The sequence below is a fragment of the Lepisma saccharinum genome, chromosome 10 (genome assembly GCF_977018435.1).
Source record: "Lepisma saccharinum chromosome 10, izLepSacc3.1, whole genome shotgun sequence".
Lineage (NCBI taxonomy): Eukaryota > Metazoa > Arthropoda > Insecta > Zygentoma > Lepismatidae > Lepisma > Lepisma saccharinum.
This window is the reverse complement of record NC_139238.1, coordinates 11,737,004-11,755,766: the sequence shown is the minus strand read 5'-3', so window position 1 is coordinate 11,755,766 and position 18,763 is coordinate 11,737,004. Positions and strand designations below refer to the sequence as shown.

At 35.8% G+C, this 18,763-nt stretch overlaps 1 protein-coding gene across 2 annotated transcripts in view; it reads right to left on the bottom strand.

Annotated features, from left to right (window-relative positions):
* Positions 1–18,763, bottom strand: part of Ptp52F (Protein tyrosine phosphatase 52F) — a 209,097-nt gene that overhangs the window by 41,334 nt on the left and 149,000 nt on the right. For both annotated transcript variants that reach the window (XM_083129556.1, XM_083129555.1), the window contains exons 11-16: positions 14,626–14,931; positions 10,615–10,920; positions 9,483–9,806; positions 7,985–8,296; positions 3,896–4,195; positions 1,667–1,879 (exon numbers count right to left, since the gene is read on the bottom strand). In XM_083129556.1, the coding sequence (XP_082985682.1) occupies positions 1,667–1,879; positions 3,896–4,195; positions 7,985–8,296; positions 9,483–9,806; positions 10,615–10,920; positions 14,626–14,931 (1,761 nt within the window). The remainder of the gene's footprint in view (positions 1–1,666; positions 1,880–3,895; positions 4,196–7,984; positions 8,297–9,482; positions 9,807–10,614; positions 10,921–14,625; positions 14,932–18,763) is intronic.

Here is an 18,763-nt window from a genome sequence, read left to right as displayed (position 1 = left end):
CTGTGGACTTCCTGCTTTAACATTGTCCCTACATTCTAATCTGCGAGAGAGGTAGAGGGGGTAACAGGCATTTACATTGTGAATGGTCACAATATCGCTGAGACCCAACACTTGGGGTGCTGTTTTTAGATTTCCTGTTAGATGGTGGCTGGATCCACTTACCGTATCTTAACGAACAAAAGGGATGGGAGGGAACGTTGGAAGAAGGAGGTAGAACCGCGGGACGTCTGTTGTCGAGGTTCGATGTGCTTTGAAAAGCTTGTGTAAATTGTTGTGATTTAGTGAGTTCTTTACTGAAGTGTTACCGTGAGCGTGAAAATAAAGCGAAATGAATCAGGTGAGATACTTATAAAGTAACATTTTAAATCACCCAGACCAATTGTTGGACAAAAAATTAGGCCCCGCAAGACCAAAGCTTTGCCTAAATCAAGTGTTCAAAGATAAAAACAGAACACAACAGAAAATTTAATAAAAGTGGGTATGGATATGATGGTGTCCTCCAGCTAATTCCCTTCTCTGTTTTCCGTGCATTTTATTCAAAGGAGAAGACATGAAAAAACAAGTAATGTCAATTTTTTTCGATTTTGAGGTTTACAGCTCATTCTGTTTGTTGGAACTTGTACTAAACAACTGTACAAAAACCACTGGAATGAAATTAGAAATGTGCGTGTAAGAGATGATAGAATATTTGAGGTACTGTGAAAGAACATAGGAAAGATTAGTATTAAAATGTCGTTTTCTCCAAAAACTGGTCTTGTGACATTCCTTGTTCTTTCCCTTGCCCTTCATATGGACTAAAAGTTGGGCAATAATTGAATTGTTGTTTTAAGTCCACTTTATGCACAGTAAGACTAATTGCGACTGGACCTACAGTTTAAAGTGGGATCCGAAGCACTATGTTCATCCACCGGGTGTCGAACCCAGGACCCCTTGATTACAAGGCGATGACTACTTTCGTATTGATATGAGTCTCACTGTCTTCGGGAAAACAGATATCAAAGTGCAACTTTATGATCGTTGTCGAGTTTTAAGACATAATGAGCTTGTGTACAATTTATATATATTCATGGATTATCGATGCGATTAAATTTTGTGAGGAATTTGAATCAGCTTTGGGTAGTCAGGACAAAACAGAGGACTCATTAATTGCTCCGCGACCCTCGATTACCTATGTTTTGAAAGCCCATTTAGAAAGTGGTTCAAGTGTGTCTTCAAAGGTACATGAAAGATAATTCAAAATGAACTTTTAGCTACGATTTTGTCTGTTTGCAGGAAGCAAATTTTATCATATTCAACCCATACTTTGATAGTGCCCTACCTCTTGCAAACCTCACAAACCGCAACTGTTTTAGAGATAATGTTTATTGATATAATGGTATGCCCTAGATGACCCACTGGAATTTAACAAAATCATACTAATACTGTATAATACAACTCTCGAAAACTCTTGTTGAAAAAATACAACTTTCAACCCAACACTGCAGACTCAAATTACTATCAGTCAGCCCCCGTGGCGAAGTGGTTAGCACATCGTGCTACGATGCCAGGGATCCCGGGTTCGAATCCTGGCTTGGGCATGGATGTTTGCGAGTGTCCATTCATCAATTTCATTATAATTCATAATAAAGCAAATCAATCAATCAAATTACTATCTGATGTTACATACCTGTTTCAAATATGACAGGGTCAGAATCTTGGTACCCATTGGCTGTGAATGCCCTGATTTTCACGCTGTAAGAAGTGCCTGGTCTGAGAGCTCCATTGCAATATATTTCTTTTGAATGGAGACATTTTCCATCATGGCCAAGCACGTAGGAGACAGATCCCTCTGCAGCTCTTTTTACTCTATTTTGGACAGACACTCCCTTCTCTTGTTTATCTGGAAGAAAAAGCAGTGAAAGTAAGTAAATAAAGACTATGTATACCTATAATCAGACAATTAGCATTAGGATACTTACGGTATTGCTTATTGGTTGGTTTGAACTTAAGTTTTTGTCAGTAGATTAGTGAAAATTCTGAAGTGAAATAATGATTAATTTCACTTTTTGCTACTTTTGCCCCCCCCGCAAGGAAGAAGAAGAAGGAGAAAGAAGAACTAAGCGAGAGAGAGAAACAAAGAAAGGAGACTTATTCCTAGTTGTCTTAACACGTTGACTGCCACAATATAAAAAAAGAAAAAAATCCTGGGAATATGATGTTTTATTACGAGAATATAATAAAAACGTTGAAATCAATATGTTTCTTGATGATTAGATGAGAAATTGTTATTTTGAATTATTTCATGTGCGCATGTCACATGCAACTTACACAGTGCAAGAATCAATTATTATGTTGCATGCCATGTGAGTTACACTTGGCTCAATGGCATATTCATTGTTGTTTTTTTCAAGCATTGTTATTGTTTATTCTGAGCATTGAGTCTTGTTATTTGTAGCATGACTTTGCCGTATACTATTGTATCAATATCGTTCAAAAAGCTGGTCAGCAATAATTCAAGGGCAAATGCACAATCTGATTAACTTGAAAAGAGTTCACGAGTGAAAATGTTTTTTGCAACTTACACAGCGCAAGAATCAATTATTATGTGTCATGCCATGTGAGTTATACTTGGCTCAATGGCATATTCATTGTTTTTTTTTTTTTGTTTTTGCAAGCATTGTTATTGTTAATTCTGAGCATTAAGTCTTTTGTTATTTGTAGCATGACTTTGCCGTATACTATTGTATCAATATCGTTCAAAAAGCTGGTCAGCAATAATTCAAGGGCAAATGCACAATCTGAATAACTTGAAAAGAGTTCACGAGTGAAAATGCTCTTTGGTTTACTTGTCAGAATACTATTACACTCTTCACACTCTCTGTCACACACACTCTCACTTACTCCACTTCCTCCCTCATAGAGAAGGGGAGAAATTGTGAGAGGGGGAAGGTGAAGACCTTTTGGTGGGAAGAAAGATTAGCAGGAAAAAAGGGATTGGCATGCAACCTTTATTGGATACTACATTATCTAATTCTTCTTGTTCTAACATGAAGTTTTTTGAGAGACCACCTTGTTTCTAGACCTCACAGAAACAACTTACTTTTATTGCCCATCAAGGGGTGAAACAGACTATGAAGTTGTGTACTGTTTTTATAAATAGTTCATCTATGACAAGTAAAGAGGTGCTACATCAAAACATACTTCTACAGTAGAGTACTGCATGAAACCACTTTCGCTCGCTCGAACTCGTTGAGTCTTCCACGCTCGAGCGTTTACCCTGGAATATAATTATAATTCCACAATAATTGTAGTAAAATATCTATCCTGCCAGTTTCAGCCCACAATCATCTATTTCATGTTCAAATTTCACTGTATTAGTTAGACTAAACTACATTTTAACATAACTATGTTCACTTAAGTTTAAATTTCACTGAAACTTTCACTTCACGACCCATATTTGAGAACCCACTGCCACAGACAAATTACGGTTATACGTGTACTACTGGGCTTTGAGCGTATACAGTTAGTTTTGTCCGTTCGAGCATTATTCGCTTGAGCAAAGAAGCTCTAAATTTGTTAGTGGAATATCGATAACAGAACAGGTTCCTCTGAATTGAATAAAGAACCGCCAATTTTTTTTTTTGAGTTTCAAGATCATAACTAATACTACTCAAGCTAAATTAACAGTGATAATAATAATAGGGTGAAGTATTTGATGCTCGAACAAAATTCTCTCACAGCAGAACTCTATTCTAGAACAAGAAATACGAGGCAAATGCTAATTACAAATTAAGCTAATGCAAATTTATTTTTGTTACAAATTAAGTTAATGCAAATTTATTTTTGTTACAAATTAAGTTAATGCAAATTTATTTTTGTTACCACATCAAACTTCCATTCAAGAATAATAACAAACCTGCAAATGGCTCCCAACGCACAGGTGTCGCCTGGTAAGGCATGATTTTCTCTCCATTTGACACGTTGAACCAAGAAAGGGCATCTGGCCACTCATTCATGCTGTCGAGGTATCCGTTCTGAACCGGTTCCTGGTAATCTGCCTCTGCCACTATCAAGGCAAAATACAGAACGTCACCCATGTCAGCCGAAAACCAGTCCTTGCTGATGTGTACTTCCGCCATCTCAGTTGGCTCCTCTGTGGCAGACGGGTCAGGATCAAATATCTTCACTACAGACTCCTTGCTTGGTTTAGGTGGTACTGAGAAACAAATGAAAACACACATGCGAGAGACTTACAAATAATATTAATTAATTTAATTGGCAATTAGAGAGATTTTACCACTAAAGAAACAATTGTTATATTAACTGTATGCCTACATGGACCATTGGCAAAGATTTAAATGCAAAAGACTTGCACAAGATTTGCAAGAGACTTACAAATAATATTAATTAAATTAATTAGCAATTTAAAAGATTTACCACTAAAGAAACAATTGTTGTATTAACTGTAACATAACGTATAGGGGGTGTGGAGTTAGGGTACCACACTTTCTTGATCATGACTGAAGGTGGGGGTAAAGTGTGGCAAAGATTAAAATGCAAGAGGGTTGCATGAGACAAGTCCATGAGAAAGATCTAACCAATTATATTTTTAAACTTTAAGAAAATTAATGTTAAGTTCCTTGAAATAAGTACATGCGCATATTTTCTGCTACTCTCTATTGAATACTAGGGATCAGACCATGGGCGTATATATAGCTCACGTACAGGGGGGGGGGTGTTCAACTTTTGGTTCAATTAGGGTTCCTATATTTCATAAGTGAAAATCCGGGACACTACTGACCGGTAGCTTGTTAGGGAGCGGGAGGGAGGGGGGACAGGACCCGATAAAGTTGCATGTATGTACAACATAATAGTCATTTACATCACATCGAACCTGGGACCCCTTGATTACAAAGGCAACGACGCTACCACTGTGCCATCGGGGAGACCCTTAATTTCCAAAGATCGGGATGAGTGATGACATGATGAAATTGATGAATGGACACCCACAAATGCCCATGCCCATTCCAGGTTTCGAACTCGGGACCCACGATGTGCTAACCACGGGGGCTGCTCCTTTGAGAAGACTCAAGGGGAAAAAATTATAACTGATTTGACAGTCTCAATATCGCAGAAATTCCACAGAAATGGGCAATAGCCAGGGTTAAAATGTACAAAAATTGCTTTAGGACACTTCTCTGAAATCATCAATCTATCTCACCCCCTTAATTCTACCACCCATTACATCAGCACCATCCTATTCTTCACCATTCTTTTTTCTATATCCACACCCACTCAACCGAGAGAGAGTAGAAGTACCAATAGTTGAAGCTAACCCAGATGCAGTTACAATCTCCAATAGGGACAAGTTTCCCATTCTGATCTAAAGTTTCGAAAATGGTTTATCGACTTTCGACAGTTGGGAAATTTGAATTTATCAAAAAATTAGAACCTGAGGAATACTTAAATCTTGAATGGTAACAAACCATATCGGGAACTTCTAATGAAATTATAATGTTCACGCTATAAGTTCACAAGCAGCTGCTTCGGGCAGAAATTACATGTGGCATTATAGAATTTGTGAAATGTCAGGAGTTTTCTGAGTATTTTCCAGAGAAATTCCGAAACTATCAGGAAATTGCAGACATTTGCTTTGCAGTCCCATCTGGTGTGTGGAATTAATTTATTTCCCATCCGCATCCCGTTCTATACGCTTGTAATTTATGGGAACAAAATAAGTCTGAAGAAAGTTTTACGAACAATTCTCCGTGCACAGTGGATAGAACAGGTAATCTGGTAATTTTTCCGAACCTAAGGGGAGGGGGGGGGGTTTGGACCTGTTGAACCCCCCTTAAATATGCCCATGGATCAGACCAATTAATCACTACTCTATTGGTATTGACAATTAATGGAATACGTATATTGCTTTATTGGGAAACTGCTTATGATTTCACCTATATATTTTATATTTCCATATGGGTTCCATGTTTGTTTGCGTTTTGAGTCCACTTTATGCACAGATAGGCTAATTGGGACTGGACCTACAGTTTAGCGTGAGTGCCTCCACTGGGTATCGAACCTTGGATCCCTTGACTTATATGGATTCCTATAATTGAATGGTTAGTGTTCTTTCCTTTTGTGAAAGTGCCAGTGGCAGCACCAGAGGAGGGGGGGGGACACACCCTCCTGGTCAACAAACCAGCAAGCATGAGAGAAATACACAACCCAGATATGCATTTCTTGTACGGTATTTAATGCTACATTATACGTGACTGCCTCCTCTCAGAAAAAATCCTACCTCCATCTCCCAATCATTTTTTCCCTCTGGTGCCATCACTAATGAGAACATCTAGGTTCGAACCTCTGTTGCTAGCCTAAAATCTTGGCATAATTTCTGATGTGTGCGACTTTCTCACTTTTATATAGATTAATTCGTATTCTCAATAAATTAATCAAAAATACAAAACTTTGGTACTTACGTGTAGTGAGTATCTATTATTTCATACGATGTTTCGAGAACAATTGTTCCCTTCTTCAGATTTTTTTTTTCTCGGCTACCAGCAATGTGTCTTAGCCACGTCAAATCATCTCAAACATCAGGAAAGAAGGAAACTACAATTTAGGTGAGGGTGGAATTCGGAAAACATTTCTACAACATTCACTACCCCCATATTCCCTCGTTTGTTTAAAACCATCACTGTAAAAACTTTTCTTGTATAAACCCTATATACAATTAAAATGTTAAAAAGACTCCTGCCTGTTACACTTCCCCGTGCTGACTGTTGGTCTCTTCCTCGCTGTTTAAACAAACGAGGGAATATGGGGGTAGTGAATGTTGTACAAATGTTTTCCGAACTCCGCCCTCACCTAAATTGTACCGTTTCCTTCTTTCCTGACATTTGAGATGATTTGACGTAGCTATGACATATTTCCGGTAGCCGAGAAGAAGAACCTGAAGAAGGGAAGTGGTTGTTCCCGAAACGTCCTATGAAATAATAGATACTCACTACACGTAAGTACAAAAGTTTCGTATTTTTGATTAATTTATTGAGAATATGAATTAATCTAAAAATCTTGGTATTGGTCAGTGGCGTTATAGAAATTGCCCGAAAATTTTAAGTTCTCAGACTACTGTTTTCGTTTTACTTGCATGTCAGCTTGATGTTTCCATTTATATTACATGTAATTAATATATAATAAATATATGCAATAAATAAGAATTATTGCAGTAAACCAGGTCAACTTTTCGGAATATGCCACTGGTATTGGTCAAATATCGAACGAAAAGTTAAAGGGTACTTGAAAAGAATAGAAGTAATAAATTACAGTGCAAACGAAGGCCTGCTACATACCATGGCATGATTTTTTTAATATTTCTGTACATATTTTGCATTCTGAGTGCACAATTACAACCATTTTGTTGTTGTTATTGTGAATTAAGTGAAATTCATATATTCTGTTTCAAAACATATCCTCCATACATGCTTATAGTAATTCATTAAGGAGTTGAATAAACTGTTCAAGCAATTCAGAAAATATTCGAAATTTTATGTATCAGATTTGTACAGCCAGCCTCTGTAGGATAACATGCTGCAATGCTAGAGATCCCAGGTTCAAACCCTGATCAAGGCATGGAGGGTTTCATTGCCTTTATCCCATTATAGATTTTATCTGTTCATCCCCATAGTTGCGATTAATCTAAGAAGTAGTAAAGTGACACAAAATACCCAAAATAGAAAATTAATACATTTGTGCACTATTGGGTAACAATAGTTAAAATTTTATATCAGTTCATCCTTATTGGAATGTGCTGAATATGTTGCTTTTCTACTTCTCCATACTTTTATCCAGGCAGTGGTACCCTGGGAGGAGCCAAGGCCTGGTAAACTCATGCCTGCCTATGCTAAAATAGTTATGATTCAAACCTAAGACCTTAGATTCTAAGCAACAGCTCAGTCATGCAGGCTGGCCAGCACACACAAGATAATTCATATGCATTACTTACTGCCAGAGGGGGTGGTGCCTGACGTAGACTTGAAGTCTCCAACTTGATCAACACCTTTAACAACTGCAGCTACAGACATATTATATGTATAAACTGCGGAAAGGTTTGTGAATGTGTATTTGTACTCATCGCCTTCTGGATTTGATGGAGTTTCCCAGTGAAATGATTCTGGTAGATACGGATCTCGTGTTCCATTGTAGTAACCAACAAAGTGATCAAGTTCTCCTGTCAGACGGCAGGGGACTTTCCATACGAGTGTGGCTGATGTGTAATTAATGATGTCAAGTTTCATCCCATAAACTGGTCCCGGAGCTGCAAATATAGAACTTGAATAAGTAAATTAATAGAATAAAAGATGCGTACACCAGTCGCATCAGGGTTAAGTATATTAAAGGTCTTTTAAAAACTTCTTCCGTCATGTGCCGGCAACATTCTTGTTCAAAATGCACAAAACAATTAAACAGCATGATACGAGACACTTTAAAAGTTTGCCCAAGCTTTAGACTCCATCTTGGAGTCATCAGCAGGGCTGGTCGAGAGACAGTGCAGATGATGTGGTCGAGGTTCTGATGCATCGTCTGCATCTTCTGCACTGTCTCTTGACCGACCCTGATAATGACTCAGATTGAGTCAAAAGCTTGGACAAACTTTTAAAGTGTCTCGTATCATACTGTTTCATTGTTTTGTGTGTGTGTTTTTTTTTAACAAGTATATTAAAGTAATCAGGAAGATTTCACACAATGAAGCAACAAGCAACACATGTTACCTGAGAATTTCGCCAATCGAACAAAGGATCGTGTACCCTAGCTTGTTGTTATAGTGTGAAACACTGCTGTTGATTGGTTAATTCCCAAGTGATATGTCATGTGTCACTTACCACTTTGGTTTGAAATCTCCGGAAGAGTTTATTCAAGTTTGATCTGTTACATGCAAAATAAAAATATAAAAGGTATTTACTGCATTCTGTTTCCGAACTTTTGACATGTTGGTCCCGTTTCCACAGGAACTTTGGAAAACTTAAAAGAATGAGGCTGAGCTGATGTTGATTCCAACGTATTGGAATTATTAAATGATACCAGCAGACATTTTCCAGCATTTTGTTCTTTCACAGGGTCTGCAGAAATGCCACACTATACTTTCCAAATCATGGAAATTATGCAAAATTTGAAGTTTCCATTTATTTTGCACCAGTATTGTGTGGGAAAACTGTATTCTGATATTATGTAAGAGGAATTTCAATATTCAGATGTAATTCTTGAATATTTTGAAGCAAAAGTCTGATAAATTGATGCTTAAAATTGGAATGCAATACTTACACACTAATAGTAATCAATATTTTTATTATTACAATTTACAACCGTTAAATTGGTAAGAATCGGAATGAGTATCGGCATTGGCCGGTATCGGCTTAGCCCTATTTTTATTGAATTTTTATAATTATTTTAGATTTACTAAATGCATTTGGCTACTTCGTGATCATGCAGTTTTTTCTACTTACCACTTGGACCAGTTTCCACCACTTTCACTTCACTCTGTGTTCCAAAGCCAGCTTCTGTTTCAGCCTCTAGAACAACAGTGTAACTGGTGTATGGACTGGCCAGTGTGAAATTCCAAACAGAAAAACTACCTTCAACTGGTATACTGAAAGAATTCACTTCACACCTTCCAGTCTCTGCACATTCAGTTATTTCAGGTGGCTCGCAGCTTAGATTCAGCACATAACTTTTGAGGATGCCCGGAATGCATTTTGGTCTTTCCCAATGAATGGTCATGTATGTACTTCCAATGTCTGAAACATTCACATTATGTGGGGGAGATGGCACTGAAAAGAAGAAGATAATGAGGTGTTAGCTAAATTTAGTTACTATATTAATATGGTTTATTCTTGGATGAATATGAACTTCCAATTAATACCAAAAATGTATGAGGAAAGTAACTAAATGTAAGTAGATACATTTACAGATGCTAATATTTTTAATCAATAAAATTACAGTGTTTCAGGAAGGACTTGAATGGTTTGTGCATATTTCTCAAAACAAATTAAAAAAAAATCCACAAACTGCACTCATGAACACAATAAAATACTGACTTTTACATGGAATTACATGAAGAATTGGCATACACAGGAGATCTACTATGTAGAATTTTCAGCGAAAAATGCAGGCTCGACCAGGACTCAAATCTGGGTCTGGCATATTGTGCCTTACTGAGCTACCGGGCCAGCTGGCTTCGCCTGATTTTTCGCTGTCGCTGTTTTACCTGTGTGGAATCGACTCTGCTAGTGCTACCGGGATCTGCTGCCTTTGAAACACTGTAGACGTTGACGTTGCCTGGTTCCTCCCAGGTAGCATTAGCAGAGAAGATTCTACACAGGTAATATAGTGACAGTTAAAAATCAGGCGAAGTCAGGCTGACTTGGTAGCTCAGTGGTAGAGCAATGGTACGGTATGCCAAAGACACAGGTTTGAGTCCTAGTTGAGCCTGCATTTCTCACTCAAAATTCTATGTAGTGGTGACCTTTACTGACAATTTTTCACTCCTGCTAATGTTGCCCTATGCCACAAGGAGCAAGAGAGAGTGATTTATAATATATATGCTATGTAAAGTTAATAAAGTAAATATAAACTAACCACTTTGCATTGTTGTTACATTTACTCTCCCACTCATATTGCTGTATCCGGCACCAGTATATGCTCTCACATAAACAGAATAGCTGCTATAAGGAGAAGCTAAATCAAAGTTGTATGTCGTCTCAGTTGTGTTGTAGTTAAGTAGAAGTTGACCACTTTCACAATTGGAGCATGGATCGTAAATGCATTCCACAAACACCTCGTAGTCTCCAAACTTCCCAGGTATGTATGCTGGTTTGGCCCAATTTATTGCAAAGCTGGTCTTTGTGACATCATTAGTTTGCAAATTTTCAGGTGGTGTAGGAACTGCAAGTACAAAAAAAAATGCATATGTATTATGTTTTACAGTGATTGATGAAATGCACAAAGTTTACATCTATGTTGCTACTTTAAATAAATAAATGAGGACCCAACTCATTGTATCTAACCAAATTCCCCTGACTCTTCCATGTAAATGTAAATTAATTAGTATTTCACTGGGGGTAAAAATTCTAGGAAAACAAAAAGCAGTTAATGCTTTCATATTTCACCACTTAATCAGCACTTACCTGGATTAGTTTGAAAACTCAGGGAAATTAACCAATGACTGAAAAAGTCATGGAAAAGGTCAGGAAATTTCATATTATTTTAAAAACCTTTAAATGTTGAAAAATTTTAAGTGTGGTTCTTTTACCCACACCAAATGTGGATCTTTCATAATAATTTAAAATCTTATTTAGATACAAGTGTTGGATCTAAATAAGATTGTAAATTATTATGCTTGTAAGGAAATAAGAAATACAGAAAGAAAATGATGTTCGTTCAACTGAAGCCATTGATTTCATATTTTTCAGTTAAAAAGTACACTGTAGATGGAGTTAAAGCAAAGAATATTAACAGAATTGTTTGGAAATTTATTTGGAATTACAGATAAAGAGTCAGAGAATTTGGTTCGACATAAAGAATCCAAAAATTAAATCCCAAGTAACCACAACCGTTGGGTCAACTGCACTTTTTACATGGGATTGGGTTTACTTTGGTTGGCAAATTGAAGTTGATCTTATGTTGGGCCAACGGTTGTTGCCAACACTTTTGCAACTAAATTTCTCCTGTTAAGACAACTTGAAGAGTATGCTGTAAATTCTAGTGTAAAATAAGTGACACGCAGTGATCAGAACGCTACATTTTAAAAGTAGCTTCGCTACAGCTACAGCTACTCTTCCAAAATGTAGCTTCGCTACAGCTACATTTACTAAAAAGTAGCTCGCTACGCTACTCCTGTTCGCTACTCACTACTTCACTACTTTTTTCGCTACTTCTGCTAAGAAAATTAAAAACAACCACATGGATATTCAAAAGAAGCCCCTAGTATGATAGTTGTACTTACTGGAAAATAGATTCTGTTATTTATCATCATGATTCCAGTCATTCGATAATTTTGATAGCAGTGTTTCTTCAGTTACTTATTTTACTATAATGTTTGAGAATAATATATATATTCAAGAGGCACATCAGTTCAAATTTGATATATGAATATTGCAATTAGGGTGTTACCCAAATTAATGAATACAACTATACACAAATAAAATTTGGTAGGATTACGTATCTATATTCACATATCAACATATTTCTTCTTGAGAACAAATATTTCATTATTTAATAGACTGATATGAAGGCAGCATTCTGAACATGCATACATATTGGGGGGTAAACTATGCTTTATAACATATTGAAGGGTAATCTATGCTTTATAATGATAATTTTTCTTATTAAATATCCATGCTGCTCTCATGGAATGTTAATGAAAATGGGGTCTTACACGTGTGCGTGTTGTTCTCATTGTCATATCACAAATATTTATGTGGCTGACTACTTTTTAAATATGTATTGAAATTTATCATATGTATTGAAATTAACTATAACGTGTTGTGCAAAATGGGAATAAGATAAAAATGTGATATTTATCAATTCTATCTTCTTAGCACTTAAATGGAATGCTAGTTGGGGGGGGGGGGGATTTACCTTGGGGATAGCTGGTGTATGCTTCTTAGATGAGAAACAGGTGGAGCGATGCTTTACGTAAGTTTTCATGTTTGGATTGCTTCCCTGAAGACACAGTGGAAATTCTGTCGCCTTGTAATCCAATGGCCCCAGGTTCGATCCAGTCTCGATCAGCTTATCTATGCATACAATTGGACTCAAAATAAATACTAGGAAAGACTCCTAGTTGGGAGGATGGAATCCTCCTGCTCCTCCACTCCCATCACTGCTCATCATCATTCTTCATTGTTCCTCATTCTCACAATTAGCCGAAAGTGGCAGAAAGTTACTATAGATAAGATAATAACTAAAACCATTCATCCTCATTGCCATGATTAGCAAAAGTTACAGAAAAGCGACGCAAAAGTAGGAAAAATACATAAATTTGAAAACTATGTATATTAACTAAAGAAAATTGTCATTTCTGCAAAGAAGTCAATAACCCGTATGTACTCTTTACAATATGATAAAATGTATTGAGGAAACTGACACTGACATGTAAACCCGAGTGTTCTAAACATATTGTAATTTTAAAATTTGTTAACAAATATAGTCACAAAATTAAATGTAATTCCAGAAAGTGAATGTCTATCATTCTTGTAACAATAATTTCTTGCTGCTGACATCATCATATACTGACAATGATCGATGCTATTAACGTATTGAGCTATTGATTGCTGGCACTAATGCTTTGTCAGTGTACTGGAAAATGGATCGCTTGTTTTTGCACTGCAAGTTGTGTTTTACACAGTAATTATTGATATTTTGCTGTCTCTTACACCATGGATATCCACAGGATTTGTTCCGGGGGTGACACAAACGAGGCATTTTTTCCAGCGGTGCAGCAAGCGAGACATGTCTCTACCCAAAATAGCAATGCAACTAAAAAAACGTAGCTGTTAGCCTGAGTAAATTTATATATGTCTGTTAGTTATCTGGATATAAGAAATATTCAGATATTAATGAAATAAATTACGCAAATATTTATAATGCATGATATTAAGATATTTATAATCTAGATTATACGTATTTCCATGTAATAGACTGTCTTATTAATCTCCTGCAAAAATAAGCGTTATTGTCGATTTTTTTTACGCTATTGCCACATTCAAAATTTACCTCAAAATGCAGAAAAATAATGTAGCTGTAGCGAATTTTTCGCTACAACTACAGCAATTTTGTAGCTTCGGTACCGCTACAACTACAATTTTCAAAATGTAGCATCGCTACAGCTACAAATTTTGTAGCTAGCTACAGTAACGACGCTACAAGTAGCGTGCTACTTCCGACCACTGGTGACACGTAACAGTGTTTCCTTTCGAATATTACAGTCACAACACATAGTGGAAATATAATATTTTGTTAAGTAGAAGCTATTCTTAACTTGTAGTCACTCACCATGGATGAAAGATGTGTTGGGAGGAATTGCTTATTGTTTGTTTAGCTGTAGTAGAACAAGAACATTCTTACAGGCATTCTTTTGAAGGTGGTTAAAGATCCATGTATGTAAAATAAACAATGTTATGTGCAGACGAAATTACATGAAAGGTGAAAAACTAAGTAACTACTAGAAAGTTTTTTGTTTTACCACTTGAAGGTCCCTTGAAACTATACCATATGAATAAGAAAGTGCTGTGTATTTTCTTTTTATTATTTTACACAAATAATTTGTACTAGAGTTTGTATTTGGCCTTACAATAAATTATATATATCAGAACACAAACCTATCTACAATTTAGTTTTCAGGATGTTGGCCCAATATAAAAACTACATGTTGGGCCAACATTGGAACCACATCCAAAATTACCATTGCCCAACGGTATGTTCTTACCTTTGGCCAACCATTTTCAGTATGGTTGACCCAATACTGGGCCAACCACTTTTGGTTACTTGGGATTAGACTTCCAAAATCGAAAACTACTACTTTTTTCTTTTTGGTTAAGTCATCAGCTCAATTCACCAAAAAAGCACACACTACCTTAGATTACCTACCAGCTTCAGCAGTTTCGAACTTGACTGGATCGCTTTCATCAGAATATCCACCTTCATTGTGAATCATGGCCACACACGTGTAATTTCTGTAAGGGAAAAGCCTTTCCATTTGAAATTCCACAGTGTTATCTTCATCATGAACACCAGACACAACAAGATGTAGGCCTTCCTCCTTCTCCGATCTACAAGTGATGTTATAGTGTCTAATTGTGCAGTCATTGTTGCTTAGATCTGGTAGTTCCCATTGCACAAGAGCAGATGTCGCAGTTATATTTCTAGCATTGCCATTCATCAGTGGTGGCGTTACTGTACATGAAAATATTGCAACAAAATTAGTATGAGAATTTCACATGATAAAATAATGTAAACTGGATATAATGGGTGTGGCATAATTTCTTTTTTCGTTGTGAGAGTTTTTGTAATGGCATTGGCAACGTTAATTGATTGTCATTTGCATCACCAGTGTATGCCATTTACAGACATGGATCGCTGGTGCAGAGCTCAGTGTGCTGTAGCTGTGAAGGCATTATATAAAAATGGTGACTCAATTGCCACTATTTTAACCCTTGAACAGAAATACAGGTATTTACTTCATAATTAGAAACATCCGGTCTGAGACACCTTATTTTTTAATATTTGTTATTACGTTTTTTTAAAGATTTTTTGGACAATAAAAAGGGCAAAATTATGGTTAATAACTCAAATTTATTTGAAACTAAAATTAAATGGCAACAAAACTAAGAAAATGTATTATGTAAATCACTTCCAATCTTGGCATTGAATACGTAATGCAAAACACCCAGTCTGCATGTTTTCAAACAACAATAAGTCTCTCGTAACAAACAGTCACAAACTGAGCAGTAACATGTGCAGAGTGTAGGAAAGTGGTTGATAAGGTACTGTAAAGGGGGGAGAGACAGCTCAATCAGTGTTGCCACACTGTAGAACTACAAAACACTTAAGTGCTCACAGACCGATGTTTGTGTTTAAGGGTTAATCTTAAGAGACATGAATTTGAATTTTATTTTCTTCCGTTGACCCTTGATTAAAAGGGCATGGAAAACGTCAAGATACATAATGAAATAATATAGTTTAGTACATCATAACAAAAAAGAAGAAACATTGTGTAGTACATTACATCACTACACCAAAGTAAAAATTGAAAAATACACTTCATTACACTACAATAAAAATAAAAACACATTATCATTGTTGCATGATTGAAATAAGAATACAATTAAAATACATATTGTTTAGTACATTGGCCTTGTATTGTCTTGTTCCATGAATTCTTTGATACTGTAGAGAGCTCTCTCTGTCAGATATTTTTTTATTTTTTGTATTTGTTTATCTTTTGGAGATATCAGTTTTATGTCATGAGGCAGCTGGTTGTAGAATATTTTCCCAGCATTCATTGGTGATTGTTTTGAGATATTGAGTCTGTGTTGGTTCTGGTAATAATTATCTTTCCCCCTTGTATTGTGGTTGCGTAATTGGTTATTTTTAGTCATGCTTCCAGTATTTAGAACAAACATTATAGCCTTATAGATGTATAGGGAGTATATTGTCATTATTTGTTTCTCCCTGAATAATTCTTTGCAAGATTCCCTACAGCCTAGTTTGTACATTATTCTAAGTGCTCTCTTTTGAAGTCTCAGTATACTGACAGTATTATTATAAAATGATCCACCCCAAGCTATTATGCCATATTCAACATAGGGGTAAATTAGACCATAATATATGCATTTGTTAATTTCTGTTAAATTATATTCAGCCATTTGTTTTAGCAGGTATAGATTAGATGATAGTTTACTGCACATGTTGTTAATTTGTTCTTCCCACGTTAATTTTTGATCTAGTGTTATTCCCAAAATCTTTACTGAAGATACAGTTTCTATGAGCACATTGTCTATGCATAGTGTTTGTGACTCAAAATCCATGTTTTGGATTGTATTGAATATCATAAATTTTGTTTTATTGTTGTTTATTATTAATCCGTGTGAAGTTAAGTATTGTGCCAGTTGGTTTATGGTGATAAAAGTGTTTATTTCAAGCTTCCTAAGGTCGATACCTCTGGCAAGAACGGTTGTGTCATCTGCATAGGTGACAATTTTTGTGTTTGGGTATTCTGGTACATTGTTTATGTACAAAATAGAGAGCAGAGGCCCCATGATTGATCCTTGGGGTACCCCCATTAACACTTTCCTACTTTGTGATTTAAAGTTAGTGACTATACCATGCATGTTGTAGCTTATTTGAGTAATTTGCATTCTGTCATGTAGATAAGATTGGATAAGTTCATAAGCTATCCCTCTTATTCCTATATTGCTTAGTTTGACCATAAGCAAGTCATGTTTTATCCTATCGAATGCCTTGGAAAGATCTAGATATATAGTGGTTGCAGCTTCGTGTTTCTCTAATGTTTCGGTTACATAATCGATTAACTGTGCTAGAGCTGTGTTTATTGATTTCCCTTTCTGGAATCCATGTTGGTTTCTGTTTATTATGTTATATTTGTTACAAAAATTTTTAATATAATTTGATAACATTTTTTCCAGTATCTTTGAAAAAGCAGATGTTAGGGAGATAGGTCTGTAGTTCTCAATGTCTGTTGCAGCTCCTTTTTTGAATATGGGTATCACTGTGCTGTTTTTTAGAACTTTGGGGAATGTACCATCTCTTATTGAATTGTTGACTGCATACAGCAGGTGTTCTAAAATATATTCTGAGCAGGATTTAATAAGTTCAGCTGACCATTCATCAGGTCCTTGAGATTTTATGTTTTTTAAAACCTTGTATGACTTCTTTTTAGCTCATTAGCACTTACTTCTGGGATATATATATACTGTTTGGCCGATCTTTGTCCATTGGGATCTCTAGTGTTTTGTCATTATTTTCATTCTCTCTGTTTGTGTTGGTTAAGTTTATAAAATATTCGTTGAATAAGTTATTGGATTGATTTGTTGTTTTAAGTCCACTTTATGCACAGTAAGGCTAATCGGGACTGGACCTACAGTTTAAAGTGGGATCCGAACCACTATGTGCCTCCACCGGGAATCGAACCCGGGACCCCTTGATTACAAGGTGACGACGCTACCACTGCGCCATCGGGGAGGCCCTGTTGAATAAGTTACATATGATATTCGGGTCAATTACTTCAGTGTCATCCTTAATGACTTTTATGTTTGCTTTATCATTGATTGTGTTTGATACATGGTGATTGTTTATAATTTTCCAAATGGCTTTTTGTTTATTAACAGACTTTTTTATTTGTTTACTGAAAATATTTGATTTTTGTTTCTTTATGGCTTTCTTGAATAGTTTTTTTTACATTTTTGTACTTTTCCTGGTGCTTAGTGTCTTTTGTAATTTTAAATTTTTCATATTCTATTTTCATATTACTTTTCAAAAGTATGATTTCTTCTGTTAGTGGCACTTTCATCTTATTAGGGTATATTCTTTTTGTTGTTTTGGGACAAGCTACATTTAAATAATATGTTCAAGCTACATTTAAATAATATGTAAAGTGGCTTATTAGCAATTCCCAGATATCATTTCTGTCAGCTAGTTGGTAAAGGTCTATCCAATTTTCCTGATGTAAGAGGTATTTAAGATAATCTATATTTTGCTCACATATATCCCTACATTCTATTGTGTAACTTTTTGAGTATTCTAACCTTTTCCCTTGTATTGTAATTTTTTGAGACATGTGGTCAGAGATAAGCAAGCGTATGTAGAACTTCAGCTTTAATGTGATTTGATTGTGTCAAATACATGGTCAATTAGGGTTTCTGTACTTTCTGTTATTCGAGTTGGTTCTTGAATTATTTGAGTTAGGTTGTTTGACTTCAAGGTATCCAAGTATTGAGCACTGTTTGTGTCTTGTTTTAGAAGATCTACAATTATATCTCCAACTATTAATAGTTTGTCATGTTTTTTTGTCAGATGGTTTAGCATGTTGTCCAAAGCATTTACAAAGAGATTTATGTCACTGTTTGGTGATCTGTATACTGCTATAATCTTAAACGTATCTAATCCTATATTAAGCTCTACACCACTAACTTCTAGTATATTTTCCATGCAGTATTTGTCAAGGTTTAACACTTTTTTGATATTTTGTACACTATTTTTTTATGAA